The following is an 18,566-nucleotide window of genomic DNA, read 5'->3' as shown; positions in this document are numbered from 1 at the left end:
CTAAAAAAATGTTACATTAACATAACTATTTCAGGCAAATGACTTTAGAGAGACAGGAAGGAATGCCAAAAATGAAAATGTCTCTTTGGAAAGTTGGTTGAGCTGGCTGAGCATTGCTACATAGGCACCGTGGTACTTAGGGCAACACGCTTAACAAAATTACGCCAGGCCTGTGGTTCTGCGAATCCCAACAGAAATGCACAGAGTAAAAACACGATGCTTACAGAGCTTTGTAGTTTACCTACAGCCTTCAAACACAGCATGGCATTCAGTCTCATGAACAACCCCTGTGTAGTCAGTAAGGTCATTCTCACTCTCCAGCTAAGAATCTGAAGTGCAAGGAGATTAAATGGCATGCCTGTAATCAGAGTGAAAGCCCTCAGGATGTGCTCTCAGCCTGCACTGCAGAGCGTCACTGTGCCAGGCACCATGGAAAGCATTTCACAGGAGGTTTCGATAAGTCCTTGCAACAATCCCTGCTCCCTGAACTCTGAAGGTCAGACAGTTCAAATATTTTCCAAAGTTCACGAAGCTGGTGAAGCTGTCTGATGTAGTCTATGTTTTCCTGTTTCTCAGGAAGTGCAGCAAAAGGATTTGAAACATAAGACTTCTAATCTCAAATGTCACCTCCTCCATGAAGCACTCCTTGACTATCACTCTCCCTAACCTCATAATGAGCAAAACTTCTCTACCATAATCAATTATTGTACTCTTTTATTGTATTATATATATAATACAATAAAAGAATACAATGTATATATGTGTATATATATATATATATATGTGTGTGTGTGTGTACATATCCTATATAATAAAAGGCCAGCCACGACCAGAACGACTGATGGACTAGTTGATATGAGGTGCATTGACCACCTCTAGGTCCCTCCCCACAGCCCGCAGGCTCCAATTGCTGGATTGCCAGTGGGGAATCACGGGGAACTGGAGTGGTGTTGGCGGTGGGGCGGGACTGGGGACTGGCAAACAGGCAGAACGGCCAACCTCTTGGCCCCTCTCCCCAGCCCCGCAGGCTCCGATCATGGTGAAGGGGGAACCACTAGGATCCGGGGTAGGTGACAGCAGGGCGGGACTGGTGACTGGCAAGCAGGCAGAAGGCAGACCTCTTGGTCCCTCCCCCTGGCCCACAGGCTCCAATTGCTGGATGGCGAACTGGAAACCACGGGGAACCAGGGTGGGTGGTGGCAGGGTGGGACTGGGGACTGGCAAGTGGGCAGAAGATGGCCTGATTGCAGGCTAGGCCTAGGGACCCTACCTGCACACAATTTCGTGCGCTGGGCCTCTAGTATATACATATATATATATATATATATACACTCACACACACACACACACACACACACACACACACACACACACACACACACATATGTGTGTGTGTGTGTGTGTAATTTTAATTTCATTTTTCCTTGGGTCCCTGAAAAAATTGGAACATATCTTATTCATTAGATCTTGTTTGTAAACTGCTGGGCACAACATATGCTTGGTGAGAGATCAAATGAATAAATAATATCCAGTGTTTTCTTACCATGTGCCTGAGAATTACAAAGTATGCTATACATTTATCCTAGGCAATTTAAAAAGTTACTCTAAAATGACATTCCCAGCACAAATGCTTTTAAAAATCTATCGCAAAAACATAGAAATTAGAAATACGATTAAGACTCTTATTAAGTAAGATAGGCCAAATTATGAGAGTACAATATTTTCTTAACATTCATGTGCACACTTTTTAAAAACTATAAAAAAGACAGTTTTAGTTAGACAAGTCTACAGATTCTCCGGACATAATGTACAGTCTACATTCTTCACATCCAACCCCAGTTCTTCCCTGTGACATTCACACTTCCTTTATTTCCAGTGGAAAGTGCCCTTCTGCAGTGTCTTTTATCATAAGGAGGATGCTGGGCTCACTGTTAATGATCAAGGGCTAATGAAATCAAGGTGGAAAGTGCAGAATCCAACTAGGTATCTCAGATTCCACAGGGGCTATGAAATGTAAAGATGTTTGCGTCCTCAACCTCTACTGTGACTTTTTTTTGCCACTATTCTCTCTCTCTCTCTCTCTCTCTCTCTCTCTCTCTCTCTCTCTCTCTCTCTCTCTCTCTCTCTGAACTTTCTAAAGTATCAGAATTCATTTCTCTGTCACCATATTACACGGAGCTCTTTGTTATAGCAATAAAGCGAATCAGGAGGGACTTCCCAGCACAGCTCAGGCGTTCTTCAAGTGCACCAGCAGTTTTCCCTACCTAATGGGGCTCTGAAAAGTTGGGCCAGGCTCCAAATCTCTGAGACTTCTTCAGGTTCAAGCAGGCCTCACTCATTGGCAGATGAAGACCACTCTTTTTTGTAATGAAACACAATTCAAATCGTGATTCAACACCGTTAGAATGCTAAACTCTGCTTAACAAAATGACTGACTCACTCATAATTAGAGAAAATCAATAGTTTCCAAAATACTTGGCATTCTCTTTAAATTATGTTAATGGGAACTTCACATTTATAAAACGCCTGGGGTCAGCTGTGTGTTTCTACTTTAACAAACACAGGCAGGAGAAATAACTACCAACACGATCAGCAGTTTGTTTGGAAAGCCAACTGTGTCCACACCAACAAATACCAACCTACCCTAACTTTTCACTTTTCCAGGGTGAGGTAGCAATAGTATCTATTTTTTATATTCTTCTAAATTTCAATCAATTAAAACTTTATCCATCACAACTCTCACTGAGTGTTTTACTTCCTGAGTTAAGATCTAGAAGAGGCAAATCACAAGAAAGCAACAAACTGAGATTCGCTTTACAAAGCATTTTCCAGTCCATGTACTTGTCTCAGAATGCATTCAAACAAATTCCACTCTGGCCCTTTTTGATCCTTATTCAAATTTTTTTTCATTACACTCTCTAGAAATGTTTTGAGCAAAAGACCAGAAAATTAAATGTTTGTATACTTTGTGTAGAGATTGAGACACCAGAAGTTCTTCTAAACACTGACCCTTCATTGATGGGTAGGTATAGGAATCACAAGAAACTACAGGCTTAAAGGTAAGACTTTAAGGAGATCTTACAGCAAGCTGGACTGAGGATAAGCAAGGAGGACGTTCTGAGAAGGAGGGGTGTCACAGATAGCTCACTCACAGCCACGTTCCTCTCTCCCAAGAAACAGAAACAGAAAGACAGTAGTTGGCCTCTGAGTATCCTGGACCCATTTTTTTCTCTTTTTTTTTCCCCCCAAATATATATACATATATGTGAGCAAGGGGGAGGGAGAGAGAGATAGAAACATCAATGATGACAGAGAATCACTGATCGGCTGCCTCCTACACGCCCCACACTGGGCGCCTGCAATCTGGGCATGTGCCCTGATCAGAAATCAAACCGTGACCTCCTGGTTCATAGGTCGACTGTCAACCACTGAGTCACACCGGCTGGGCCATTTTTTTTCTTTTGAATAAAGCAAATACAAGGCTTTCTATAAAAGCCTCTAATTTTTATTAGATCACTTCACCTTGGTATCAGTTGAAATGTAAATATACCATAGATAGTAGAATGCATTGCTTTTCAGAAACTCTCCCTTTGAAAGGAGGATGCTGTTCTCCACACAAAATAAATAAATAAGGGGATAAATAAAATAGTATAAGTAAGCAAGCGTCAGGCTGATGTATTTAAAAGCTGGCCTACCAATTTTAACGAGTCATATGAGCATGCCCTTACCTGTTTTGATATTGATGGCAAAAAAATTCTGAGGATTCCCACTTGTAATCCTGTATGTCAGTTTTTCATTGGAACTAGAGTCAGGATCCTCAGCCTGAATCTGAATGACAGACACATCCTTGGGAGAGTTTTCCATGACGACAGGATAATAAATAGGTTCCGAGGTCAGCGGGGCATTGTCATTCACGTCCTCAATTTCAATGTAGACCTCAATAGTGGAATAGAGGGGAACCACGCCCCGGTCCGTGGCATACACTGTCAGCCAGTAGGACCCTGTTGTCTCTCGATCCAGGATGTCTGCAGTAGAGATGACTCCTAGGAGGAAACAGAGAGCATGATTGCTACCGTGAAATTGAAGGACATTCAGTAAATCATCCCGAATTCACGAGGGCTGTGCTAAGTAACGTTGGCATATAAAAAGAAACCCATAATACAGGATTACATTAAGATGTTTCCGCCTTACATAAGAAAACTATTTCCTGCAAAACCATATTAATGAGTACTTCTACCATTTGAGGATTATGAATACATTCACAAAGGCTTTATTTGCATTTTGGGGATAGGCAGACTCTCACTACATGCGCGCACAACACAGAAGACACAGTTGGAAGCAATGCAAAGAGAGTGGGGCAGAGGTCAAAATACTTCCCATGCTGCCTGAGGAATTAGAACAATATCAGGTTAATGTCTCCATGTGACCTGATATTGCATTGATTTCCTATGCAGCAAAAGCTCTCTCAGGGCAAATTATTTTATGTGCTCATTCACAAAAATGAAAAAAAGACCTTTCAAATACTCTTTTGCCGATTAGGATACAAATGATTTGCATGCAAATATGTCAGCCTTTTTTCACACTGTTTCCCTGAAAGTCTAATGTCACAGTTATTCCAAACAATCAGTGAAGACACCACACCAACACACTGTCTAAATGAGCTCCAGGCCCCCGAAGAACACTACGGAAAGCCATAAATAAACTCTGAGCCACTCGGAGAGACACTCATGGACGATTATTCAAAATTAGGACCCGATAAATGCCCAATCTTCTCCCTCCCACCTTTTCTCATTTCATGGATGAAACAAGTGCCAACAGGAAGTGAGGCATCTGCCAGAAAAGCCAGATACAGTGCTATTCAGTGCCTTTACAGCCCTCACCCAAATCAACTGGCTCAGAAACAGGACAGGGACAGGACCGCACGCATTTCCACTGAGGTGGGGAAGAAACTCTGGGGCTCAGCTTACAAAAACTCTAAGCAGTTAGGATACTCATAAAAGGCATGGAATTCATATTATACCCCAGTCAAAAATAGTCCTTCAATTCTGATCCGAAAACTCTATCTTCTGTATTTCTGTCAGACTCTGGACAGACCATATTAGGCACATACAGACCCTGCATAAGCAGATTGACAAGTACAGCAACTGAGAGGGAGGAGGGCATCTGTCCAGAAACAATTAGGATGAAATACTCAGTTGCCTAAATCTCAGAACTGCTAAACTCTTCCAAAGAGATAACCCTACTGGTGCTGACCTTTCAACTCCAAAGTCAGCCACTGAAGAACCCTGCACAATGTTAGCCATCTGACAAAAGATAAGCTTAAATATTCTCAATGGAAATATGTAAAGCACAAGGGTTCCTGTAGATTCATGGATGATTCCCGAAAGTCAGAAATGCTAATATGGCATTAGAAGATTAAATACTAGATACGAGGTTAAGAAGAAAAACAGGAAAAAAAAATAATGATTGCTCTGGCCAGTGTGGCTCGGTTGGTTGGAAGTTCATCCTATACACCACAAAGTTTCCTATTTGATTCCTGGTCAGGGCACATACCCAGGTTTCGGGTTTGATCCCCAGTCTGGGCGCAGCAGGAGGCAACCAATGGATTAAAAAATAATGATTGCAAACATGAGGCTATGTGTCCATTGTCTGAATGAATAACAGGCAGCCTTATCAGCTGGGCTGAGAGGTAGAACGTCAACATGACATTGAGGTCCAGAGAAGGCTCTGAGAGAAGGAGACCTGGTCAGGTGTGAGAAGATCTGTGAGTACAGGGCGCATGCCCATCACAAAACCATGGCCAGCTCAGTGGGACACTCGAAGCAGTCCCAACCACGTGCCACCACACAGACCTGGGTTCTGCTACCACCCAGGGGAACTGGAGCTCTTCCAATCAGAGGATGTTCAAGTGATGGAGATGAAGTGGTCTCTGGAATGAAGACGAAGAGTAGACAGGGAGAATCTGGGATGTGGGACATTGGTTGCAAAAAATTCTCTAAAAGCGCTGGAAACACCTCTTGAAGACACCTGTCAATTCTATATAATAAAAGGCTAATATGCAAATTGACTGAACAGCAGAACAACCGGTCGCTATGATGCACACTGACCACCAGGGGGCAGACGCTCAATGCAGGAGCTGCCCCTTGGTGGTCAGTGCGCTCCCACAGGGGGAGCACCGCTCAGCCAGAAGCCAGGCTCACGGCTGGCAAGCACAGCAGCAGTGGCAGGAGCCTCTCCTGCCTCTGCAGCAGGGCTAAGGATGTCCGAATGCCAGAGTGGGCCTAAATCAGCAGTGGGACATCCCCTGAGGGCTCCCAGACTGCGAGAGGGCGCAGGCTGGGCTGAGGGACAACCCCCTCCTCCCCGAGTGCACAAATTTTGTGCACCGGTCCTCTAATTTAATTCATAAGCATCTACTGGACCCTGTGCTGGGCACTGGAGGGACAGAGATAAGTGAGAGAGAGTCTTTGTCTTCAAGATACTCAGAATCTTTCTGAGTAGACAGATCTTGAACAAGGAGAGCTGTACTGAGTGGATAACTGCACAGCCAACAGCTGGACTCAGTCTCATGTGCTTGAGACTAACAGGCTGGGAAGGCAAAGGATCTGGAACCAGAAGGGGTTGGGAGGCAAGTGGAATAGTGTTTACTGAGCATCTATGATGTTCTATGAGACTTGCAACACAACTTCCCTATAATGTAAATATTATAATTCTTTCTTATAGATGAGGACATTAAGTCTCAAACTCAAGTAAGTAACTTACCCAAGGTCCCACAGCTATTTGTAGAAAAACCCAGTCTGTCTGCTTCGAATGTTCTAGTTTCAAATCCAGACTCTATTACTCATTACCTGTTTGACCCTGGACAAGGTATTTAAACTAAATAAGCCTAATTTTATTACCCATATTTCAGCTGTAGTGATCAGATCATGGAATTAAATGTATCCTACGACTTTGGCCAAATGCTTGCAACATAGTAGGTGCTGAGTATAAGATAAATCAATGTGAATCAAAAGCAATACCAAAAGCCTGGTAAATACTAACCACACCCCAAAGAAAGGGACAATCTTGAAGGGAGAGAAGTTGGGGATATACTATCTTGTGAGATATTTATTTCTTCTCTGGTCATGGGGCATTCTTGCAGTTTTTGTGACTTGCCCATGACATACCCTTTAATAAAAATATCTGGCCTGCTTGGAAAACAAAAAAGTAAGGCCACTAAAAAGAAAAAAAAATGTCTCAATAAGCAACAACATGAAAGAAGTTGGTGTGGTTTGTACCTTGCCTGACCACCCACAACACATGCTCTCATGTGCACTCACATGCACCCAGATTTGCCTTCACAGAATTTCTCTGTGATTCCTGGAAGTTACTTAATTCTCGTTCCTTTCACCTGTCAGACAGGAAGATGGTCTATCATAGACTTTGGACATTAAATGACTTGGAGAAGTCCTTGATGAAAGGCATCCACTAATGCGAATTAAATCATATGGTTGGATTTTAAAGTATTTTTAAAGGAAGGATAGAAATGTCATCTAGAAATCAGAATTCACTCTCTTATTAAGATAAAATCATGTCTATGGCTATATTTACTCATTAACTAGAAGTGTGAATGAGTATCGTGGAACACAGTGTTCTGGCATCCATCTCATGATCCAAAAATTTGAGGACAGATTTAAAAGAGTGACTGAAATGTGTTAACAGTGATTGTAAGATTCATCTCAGGCTCCATATTAGCCATATGATTACTACCAATATCCAGTGATAGCATTTCCTCACTTTCTTTTATGCCCTCACAGCTAATGATGATCTGCATGGTCACAACTGAAAATGTAAATCCACATGATTTACTATCAAGCAAAAACTCACCCTCAAGGTTGCCCAAATCATGTCATGAGCCCTTAGCTTTGTGACAACCGCCATGCATTCTTTATTACTTTTTAAAATTGAGACATAACTGACATATAATAAACTATGCATGTTTAAACAATTTGGCAAGTTCTGATATCCTGAAACCATTAAAACAAGCTAACAAACATAACCACTAGCCCTAAAAGTATCCTCCTCCTCATTTTTAATCTCAATTATAAATGTTCCTAATTCTCCCTATTGCCAGATTACCTTTCTGTCACTAGATTAATTGGTATTTTCTTCAATTTTATAGAAATGAGTCATAAAGATATACTCTTATTGTTTGGCTTCTTTCAGTTAGAGTAACTTTTTTGAGATTCACTCCTGTTGTATATGCAGTGTGGGGCAAAGGTAGCCTATGGAAAATAATACAATCCTATCTAATAAAAGAGTAATATGCAAATTGACCATCACTCCAACACACAAGATAACCGCCCCCATGTGTCAAAGATGGCTACCCCCATGTGGACACAAGATGGCCGCCACAAGATGGCCTGCAGGGGAGGGCAGTTGTGGGTGATCAGGCCAGCAGGGGAGGCAGTTAGGGGTGACCGGGCTGGCAGAGGAGGGCAGTTGGGGGCAATCAGGCCTGCAGCAGGGGAGGACAGTTGGGAGGGACCAGGCCTGCAGGGGAGGGCAGTTGTGGGGGGACTAGGCCTGCAGGGGAAGAGTAGTTAGGGGCGACCAGGCTGGCAGGTGAGGGCAGTTAGGGGCGACTGGGCCAGCAGGTGAAGACAGTTGGGGGTGACCGGGCCTGCAGGGGAGGACAGTTACCGGCGACCAGGCCTGCAGGGGAGGACAGTTGGGGGTGACCAGGCCTGCAGGGGAGGGCAGTTAGGGGTGACCAGGCCGGCAGGGCAGGGCAGTTAGGGGTAATCAGGATGGCAGGGGAGTAGTTAGGCGTCGATCAGGCTGGCAGGGGAGTGGTTAGGGGGTGATCAGGCAGGCAGGCAGGCAAGCGGTTGGGAGCCAGCAGTCCTGGATTGTGAGAGGGATGTCCAACTGCCCAACCAGGATCGGGCCTAAACAGGTAGTCGGACATCCCTTGAGGGGTCCCAGATTGGAGAGGGTGCAGGCTAGGCTGAGGGACACACACACACACACACACACACACACACCCGTGCACAAATTTCGTGCATAGTGGCTGTAGTAAATAACGAAAGAATAAAACCTGTGTTTTGAGTATTCACAATTGAAAACCTACTTCATCCCCACCCTGTATAACAATATATCATCCCCTTTCTCTTTTATTTCTAAGTAGTATTCCATTGTATGGGTATACCAGTTTAAAAAAAAATTATTGACACGTTGAGGGACCTTTAAGTTGCTTTCAGTTTTTGGATGTCACAAATAAAGCTGCTGAGAACATTCACATACAAGTTTGTATGGGAGTGCTTTCATTACTCTTGAGTAATAACCTAGGAGTAGAATGGCTATAGCATATGACAGGTCTGTGTCTGCACCATTTTCTATTCCACCAGCAGTAAATGTGGAGCATTCCAGGTGCTCCATATCCTCTTTTCGCACGGTCTGTTGAGTATGCAGTAGCTTCTTTAAGTTTTAATATGCATCTTCCTGATAATGTTGAGCATACTTAAAAATGCTTACTACCATCTGCATATCTTGTTTGGATAAATGTTCAAATTATTTGTCAATTTTTAAAATTGGGTTGTTTTCTTATTAAGATTTGGGAAATCTTTATAGGTGTGGGTAGAACTCCTTTATCAGATAATTTATTTTCAAATATTTTCTTCCAGTATGTGGCTTGTCTTTTCATTCTCTTAATAATAAATATCTCGGGAAGAGCAGAAACTTTCAATTTTGATGATACCCAAATTTTCAATTTTTCTTTTGTAAATCATGCTTTTGGTATATATCTACAAATCTTTGCCTAATTCAAGAACAAAAATTTTTCTCCTACATTTTCTTCTAGAATTTAATAATTTTAGGTTTTATGGTCATGTCTAGGATCAAGTTTGACTAAAGTTTGTATATGGCTCAAGGTATTGGCCTAAGTTAATTTTTTTTATATGTAGATGTCCATTCTTCCAGCCCAGCCTGGTGAAAAAACTCTTTTTTGTCCACTGAATTACCATTGAATTTTATCAAAAATTAATTGAACATATACGTCTGAGTCTATTTCTAAACTCTCCATTCTGTTTCATTGATCTAATCTTCTATCTTCACTCTGATATCACACTAGTTAAGGTAGCTTCACAGTAAGTATTCAAATCAGGAAGTGTAACTCTTGTTTTATGCTCTTCTTTTTCAGAGTTGTTTGAGCTATTCCAGATCGTCTGTGTTTCCATAAAAATTATAGAATTAGCTTTAGAATCCATATAAAATTTAGAAAAATCAACCATGATGTTGACTCTAAATCCTTTTGGTCAGAATTGCCATCTGAGCAACTTTGATTCTATTGATGCTTAAATCTCTCTATTTATTTATATTTTCTCTAAACAATGCTTTGTCGTTCTATTATACAGATCTTGCACAACTTTTGTCAAATTCACTCCTAAACATTTCATGTTTCTCATGATAGGCACCAGCATTATTATTTTAATTTCAGTTGTTAGTTGTAAATATATAAAAAGTCATTTTTTATGCTGATCTTATATCCTGTAACCTTGTTAAACTTACATCTTAGTTGTAACAGAATTTTACAAATCCCATAAGCTTTCTATGCAGATGACCATATTATCTCCAAATAAGGACAGTTTTACAACCACTATCATCACTACCATCATCTCCACACCCATTCATTAAGGGCCTGGTACTAAGGACATGCGATAAACTCATTCTTCATTATATTTTCTAAATCCCTCACTTATTCAGCAAATATTTATTAGTGTCAAGCACTCATGAGGTAATTACTGTTTTTATCCCTATGTTACTGATAAGAAAACAGAGATTAGGTTAAGTAAACAGTACATAGAAGATGTAGTTCTCAAAACCTGGTATACCAAACTTAAGACCAGTTGTTAACTAAAACACTATGAATCCATTGAAATATCAAACTTGCATAGTGTTTTGTGCCCAAATAAATTTTTTCTCCTCTGATAGAGAAGTGTCATTAATTGGGCAAATATTATTGAGTTAATATTTTTCTATATTAGTTCTCCAGATTGACTGTGGAAATCATCATAAGGTACTTTTTGGTATATCATTCTAGAATATTAAAAAATAAATAAATAAAACAGTACTGATCCTCTGCAAAGAGAGTCTGTTTTGATTTAGAAACATATGCAGAATATAATGTTTTGGAAATATTCTTGGTCCATTACCCAACCCAATGCTGGAGTGTTGATCTCCAGAAAGGAGTTTCCTTCCATAAGCCTGTTACAGAAAGTAGGCTCTGTGGGGAGAGTCTCGGTCTGTTTGCTTTAATACATTATAGTCTCACTGCCCATAGTGGTGTCTGGCATATAGCTGGCACTCAGTAAACCTGTGTTCATGAATAAAGGAAGTCTCGATACTGAATCAGCGGTAACTTAACTTACATCAGTGATGAGATAAGTTAACCTCACTCAAATCAGACCTGGAAGAGACTTCAAAGATCACTCACTATAACTGACCCTCTAATGAAAGCATCCCTCTCACAACATCCTTGACCAGGCACCCGAGCTGGTTCTTAGTCTGGTGACAGGATCCTCTCTATTTACTAGGGTGTTTCAGCTAAAGCAGTGGTTCTCAACCTTTCTAATGCCGCGACCCTTTAATACAGTTCCTCATGTTGTGGTGACCCCCAGCCATAAAATTATTTTCGTTGCTACTTCATAACTGTAATTTTGCTACTGTTAAGCTCTACAGCAGCGGGTTGAGAACCGCTAGCAGGGTCGCCTAAGACCATTGGAAAACACAGATATTTACATTACGATTCATAACAGCAGCAAAATTACAGTTATGAAGTAGCAACGAAAATAATTTTATGGTTGGGGGTCACCACAACATGAAGAACTGTATTAAAGGGTCGCGGTATTAGAAAGGTTGAGAACCACTGAGCTAAAGTGAAGGTGTTCACACTGAGGCAAAATGTTGGTCTCTCCAATTTCAAATGCTATTTCTACCTGCACCCCTCCCCCCTCACATCGCAGCATAAAACAGAACAAGTCTGCATCCACCGTTTCCCGTGACAGCTCTTTAAACAGCAGATGTCTTTCTCTTTCCAGGGCTTTTCTTTTCCACTCTAAGAATCCCGCCCTCATGTGTTACGCAGGCTTCTAGTTCTTTCTCCTCCTCATCTCTGCCTCTGAATCAGCAGGGTCTGACCTCTGTCCATCCACACATGTGTATTAAGCGGCAGTGGACATGGGTAATATATCTTATTAAACAATAAACCATTCACAGTGAGTTTGTAGCATGTTCCAGGTAGTGCTGCTCAGTGAAAAAATTCAGGTGGGATATCCAGATGTGGACTCCTACCCTTCACATTTTCGTCTATCACGGAAATGCTCAAAGAGGATTCAATTGAGTTGCTCAAATTTTATGTGGATAGGAAAATGTCATTTAAAAATTCTTTGGAAATATGTTTGAGTTTTTATACCCTTTATTTTTTTGAGATCTGTTTGTGGTCATAAAATTTTTCTTTTCCTGTTTCGTCTTTATTTGCTGTATAAGAAAGACAATAGCAGACCAGAATCCATTCGGCATCTTAATATTTAATTGTATAAGCAAAGCAGATACACAAACAATATGTATGTATGCATGTATGTATGTATGATGTATTTATAAGAACTGTGAACAGCTTCAACTGGAATTAGTTGATCCCAGCATGAAGCACATGTAAGCTATAATTGTTCTTCTTTATTCAAAACAAGTATTAGAAAAGGATGTGTACATTGTTCTCATCAAACAGGCTCTACGTATTTGAGCTGAAAGGGAAAAATGTATGGAGTTGTTCACAATCAGATGACTATTATATGCTGGGGTTCTCACTTTATCTATTTTCCAATCATATCCCATATGCCATATCCCAGGTCTCAATGACATCTTGCCCCAAAAGAATGGCACCCAAACACCCACAACAGTGCTAACACAGCATATCAACAAATAGTTCAGGAAATCCTCTGGGGTCATGTGCTTACAACATAATGAAAATCACCCGGTAGAGATAAGTATTAAAGATTCGGAGGCAGTTTAAAAAAAAAAAAAGATTAAACAACAATATAAAAAATACCCTGATGGCATTTTCTTTGTAGATGCTTTTTATCAAGTATATTCACTTGTGCTAATTCTTATTTTTAGTGAGTCAAAACATTAATTCCTAATTCTCAGTGCATTTAAAATATTTGTTAACTTTATTTTGAAAACATTATAAATTCGCAGGAAGGTGCAAAGAAATGTACTGAGAGTTCCCATGTACCCTTCACCCAGCATTCCCAGATGTTAACATCTAAGTGCACTTTTAAATTGCTGAGAGCACCATGAATTTCTTCAGGGGCTCTGTAACCACTTTTAGCCAACCCTGGCTTGCCTTCAGCAGGATCACACAGATACCATTTTTCTTTCTTGGCCTATTAATCCCTGGACTTGCATTAGGCTCTTAATGCCTTAACAGTGATCACTGTTGTGAACAGATGGTCATAATTAAGAAAGAATGGGGATTTTCTCATCCTCATAAACCCATGCAGTCCTATTGTTACATCTGTAACTGCTGCCAATTTGAAATGACATAACTGAAATGAGCTGAAATGGGATGAGCCAAGATGAGTAGAGAAATTGTGGGTGAAGAGGATCTTAGATATTTAAAATCATTCAAATAAATGTTAGTATATACATATTATAATGTGCATATACTTTTATATATCACATACCTGATACACAGTGTATTTAAATATATATTTTAATGTACTTTTTTAAATTGGCAATTTTAAAGGAATCGCCCAGCTCATCAAGCGACAAATTCAAGCCTGGAATCTGGAGCAGTGAATAGGAGTCACAGACACTTTTCATTACAGGAGTTGCCTGCAGATCTATCCACATGTGTCCATTATCATGAAAAAGAAGGCAATTCCATGCCTTTGAGCTCCTCACAGTGGGTAGGTCTCAGCTCTTTGGTAATAGGAAACTCAACAGTTTTATTCCCTTCCTCCATTTCTAAAAAAGGTATCATTCTGAATCCACTTTTATATCTTCTCAGAAGATTCTCAGATGGTGGCTTCGTTTGAGACCAGATGAATTGGTGGACGGAACCTTCCTTAAATATCCATCACTCCTTTGCTTTTATAAAAGAACTAGAGGCCCGGTGCACGAAATTCATGCATGGGGGGGGGGGCAGGTACATCCCCTCAGCCCAGCCTGCACCCTCTCCAATCCAGGACCCCTTGGGGGATATCTGACTCCCGGTTTAGGACCGATCCCTGGCAGTTGGACATCCCTCTCACAATCGTGGACGGCTGGCTCCTAATTGCTCACCTGCCTGCCTGCCTGGTCGCCCCTAACTGCCCGCCCCTGCCAGCCTTATTGCCCCTCACTGCCTCAGTGTGCTGGCCTGATCACTGCTAATTGCTACCCCTGTCGGCCAGGTCACCCCTAACTGCCCCCTGCTGCTGGCCAGGTCGCCCCCAAGTGCCCCCCCCCCGCCAGTCTGGTCGCCCCCAACTGCCTCCCCTGCTGGCCTAGTCGCCCCACGCAGCCTACTTGTTCAGTCGTTTGGTCGTCCCTCACTAACCCCCTTGCCGGCCTGGTCATAGGCAGCCACCTTGTGAGGGTGTGAGGGTTAATTTGCATATTACCTCTTTATTATACAGGATACTGCACATGCTGCATCTTTGGCCCTGCCTCCCAAACTGCCTCTGTGTTCAAGTTTCAAGGTTTCAGATTCAGAGAAGATCCCTCACCCAGTCATGCAGGTTTGGGGCTCATCCCTTCTGTCTTTATCTCAGCCCTTTATTATTGTCCCTGTTGCACTGGACTAAGAGCTTCCAATAGGAAGGAACCTTCCTTATTTTTCTCTATCCTAGGATGGTGGCTAGGAATCTGGAACACTGTAAATGTTGAATAAGTAAGTGAAGAAGAACATTATGACATTTGGTAAATTCAAGCAAGTTGGGGTGTCTGACCAATAGCTGCACTGGGGGTAACTAGCTGTACAAAAGTCAACTAGGTATTTTGCTATCCTGGGATCACTGGGCAAAAGGAAATGATGGGCTGAGCTTGTCATCTAGTTTAGTCTGCTCTAATGCATATGCAGAATTGACAGTTCACTGGCTCTGAAATTTAACTATTTGTGAATTATCCTATTCGATAAGACAGTTTTCTTAAAAATCACGTCCACCTTTGGGCTATCCCTTTGCTACCTAGAAAGCAGATGGTGTCATGGTAACATCCTCTGAGCTTAACGCCAAGTTGTAGCCTCATAGAGACACTGGTTGATTTTCTCCTGCACTTAAAGGAGAAAAGGTACACTCCCCAGGTAGTCAGAATCCATGCTTTCAGGCCCCCAGATAAAGCACCAGCAGGGCTCTTTCCCTCTGCGGGCCCTCATTCACTGGCTCACATCCACCCTGTGACACTTCAGCTCTCCTCTGATCCCTCCTCTTCATGCCTACTCCTATGGATGAAATATCTTTCATCTTGGCAGAAGGAGAAGAAAAACCCACAACGCAGTGGTGGGGAACAATTATGTGCTGGAATGCAAGCCACCTTCATTCTGTTATTTCACAAAGCTCAAAGCTGGAGAGCTGCGCAGAAGGTGAAGACAAAGGGCTGCTGGCTGAATGCAAGCTTTTATTGGGAGTTAATGAAAATGGACAGCTCTCCTTGTGTGTGTAGGGCCTAGGAAATCTAAACTGTGCTGCCTGCTCTACACTAAGCCTCCCCGGTGGTGAAGATGTGTAGGCTCAGTAAACATACCTCTGGGGTTAGATAAAAAAACAAAAACAAAACAACAACCCACAAACTTTTAGGTACTACTGGTTGTTAATAAACTCAACATGTATACCTGTTCTCTCTCTACAGTCATTCTAGCGTTCAGGCTGTTGGTGAGTAGCTGGCGCCAAGCACCAACAGCCTGAAAAGAGGAAGCAGACAGGGAGTACCCGGCAGTGAGCAACACACCCAGCTTGCATTCAGTTTTGATCCTTTTCTTTCCTGTAACCCAGACTCAAATCTTTTCTGTGGTCTGTGCTAATTTGCATATCTACCATACCCAGTACAATGGTATGAATCCACACAGACAAATGGAAAGAGAGGCTGAAATCTCAATGGGAAAAAAAAATGCTTTCAGACAATATAGGAAATAAAGTCCAGAAGTGGTTTTGTTTAAGTGTCTGAAAGCACGGAGGTTTTTCCATGAAGGGCACTAATTAGCTAGATTCTATTTCTTTAGAAGAAGAAATGAGCACAAACTGGAGCACACAGGAGTTTGGTTGGATATCTAGACAGAGAGTCTGATAGCAACGGTAGACAAAGGAATAGGGAAGCTTTTTTGTATTCCTGTGTTTCAGGCACAGATGATAGATGAGATAGATAGATGAGAGGGGAGAGGAAAGGGGGAAACTGAGTGGGGAGAGGAGGGCAGGAATTTTTTGCAGTAATCAAACTGGTTACTAGGTTAGTCTTTGTATTTAAAAAAAAAAATGAAGACTTCATTATTGAAAAAATACGCAACATAAATAAGTAAAAAAAAAAAAAAATTCACTCACAAAACCTCATTATCTCATGACCCAGAGATAATAACTGTTACTCTTTTTGGTGTATTGCTTTATTCGATATTATTTTCACCCCAAAACAGCATATTTCTCAGTAATTGAAGAACCTCACCATCGCATACTGAATATTTCTCCACATCAGTAACTATAGTTCTATATAATTCACTTTTTTAACAACTGTGGAGTAATGCTCACATTCCCACTAGCCCACCAACACAATCAAATGTAAGCTTCTGATGTGAAAGAATTTTCTCTGCTGCATCACTGTTGTGTACCCTAGAAGAACGGCTAGTACACACTACGTGCTCAGTAAGCATGTGATATACTCATATGATATTTATCATTTATTTAATGAAGCCCCTCTTGCTAGGTCATTCGTTAGGTCGTATTTTTATTTTTCCCTATTATAACTCATGATCAGATGAGTAACCTTGTATCTATATCACTTTCCAATTATTCTTCAGAATAAATTCCTAGAAGTAGAATTAATAGGTCAAAGGGTATGTACATCTTTAAAAGCATTTCAATTGTCTGCCTTATAGAAAAGTTGCACCAATGATCACCCATCAGCAGTTTCTGATCACATTTTTGAATAAATCGTTGTAAGATTTGTATTATTGTTGGGGGAAAAACAAAAATAAAAAAAATACAATTTACCATCTATAATAGTTGACCTCATAAATAAAAATCTTTAAACCACTCCTCACTGTATTTCCACCATTTGACTAAGAGACAAACAACTGGGACGAAACTTTGTTGACAGACATGGTGCTGAAAATGTTATTGAGAAGAAAAACTTCACACGAGGCACAACTTTCATTAAATTAAAATTTGTTCGTAAAACTCTTCAACCTTGAAAAGTGCTGTGGGAATTTTAAATAAAATGTCATAACATAGCCTTTAGCTCTTCAAGTAAGAACGTGTTCATGTGGACAGGCGGTCAGCATTAGTCATACTTTAATCCAATATTTAGACTTACTAGCAACCAGCTCTAACTCAGCACAAGAAGCATCTGGGGCCTCTGAGCAGAGGAGCTATACACAAGTCTTCATGTGGACTGGGACTTTGAGGTTTGCTTAGAAAAGCCTTTTTGGGCTGTAGGTATAAGCCTTGAAGAAAGATCCTCTAAAGCGAAATGACTGGGGCAAAGGCTTTGCAGTGTGTACACAAGTGTCCATTCACAAAAGCACATGCATTTACTCTGCAAGCAATGCTGGATGGTATGATGCCCAATCCTGACTCTGAGACAGACCCACTGGAACTTCTCCCCTTTTATGCTGACGTTTTGTGGTTTTTGGAAAATTGAGGGAACCCTATTTTCTTTCCTTGATTTCTCCCCATATCAGAATAGGAAAACTGTAAGTGAAGCCCCATCCAACCAGGTACAAATCTCCTACCCACCGGTCCACACAGAACAACAGTCTTCAGTGATGTCCTAATAAAATAACGGAAACATGCAGCTCACTTATCCTTCTCTTAAGCGAATGGGCTCTGCCTTCACAGATGATTGGACGCTTACTGAGTAAGCAAAACAGCTGAACTCAGTCCCTTGGCAAAAAAAAAACACATTCTAGGTGATGGGAACCAAACAGAGGCCAAACCAAGGAAGATGGATGGGGTCTACGTTTAGCGTTGCTGCTTTTTCCTATTTGTGACCTAAAATCTTTGAACTATCTTTATTTTGACAAGTTTAGAATAGCTCACCATGGGAAAAGCTCCCTACAGAACTTCTGTTTTCTTTCATCCTTTCAGGTTAAATCCTCCTAAACTTCTTTTCCCTTTGACCGGCGTGCTGGAAATCTCAGACCATGCCATGCTTAGGTAATTAAGTTAGGTTGATTAGGTTATAGGGACTCTACATAAGCATTGGAGCACATGAATGAAATCTTGGGAGACCACCTCACCTTTCCTCACAATGGAAACAATAAACTCTTTGCTCTCCTATTTATAACCAAATAAGCGACTACAATAGTGCAAAGAAAGCCCGGCCCAGAAGGAGGAAAGAGT

The 18,566-nt window shown here is 41.3% G+C and overlaps 1 protein-coding gene across 3 annotated transcripts in view; it reads right to left on the bottom strand.

The window, feature by feature from the left end:
- The window catches only part of FAT3 (FAT atypical cadherin 3), a gene marked incomplete at both ends in the record, with an annotated part of 518,093 nt that overhangs the window by 344,383 nt on the left and 155,144 nt on the right, over positions 1-18,566 (bottom strand). For all 3 annotated transcript variants that reach the window (XM_079787123.1, XM_079787124.1, XM_079787122.1), the window contains one exon: positions 3,729-4,043. In XM_079787123.1, coding sequence (XP_079643249.1) covers positions 3,729-4,043 — 315 coding nt within the window. The remainder of the gene's footprint in view (positions 1-3,728; positions 4,044-18,566) is intronic.

The sequence above is a fragment of the Cnephaeus nilssonii genome (assembly GCF_951640355.1).
Source record: "Cnephaeus nilssonii genome assembly, chromosome: 13".
Lineage (NCBI taxonomy): Eukaryota > Metazoa > Chordata > Mammalia > Chiroptera > Vespertilionidae > Cnephaeus > Cnephaeus nilssonii.
Note: the sequence above shows the minus strand (reverse complement) of the source record. Positions and strands in the feature narration are given on the sequence as shown.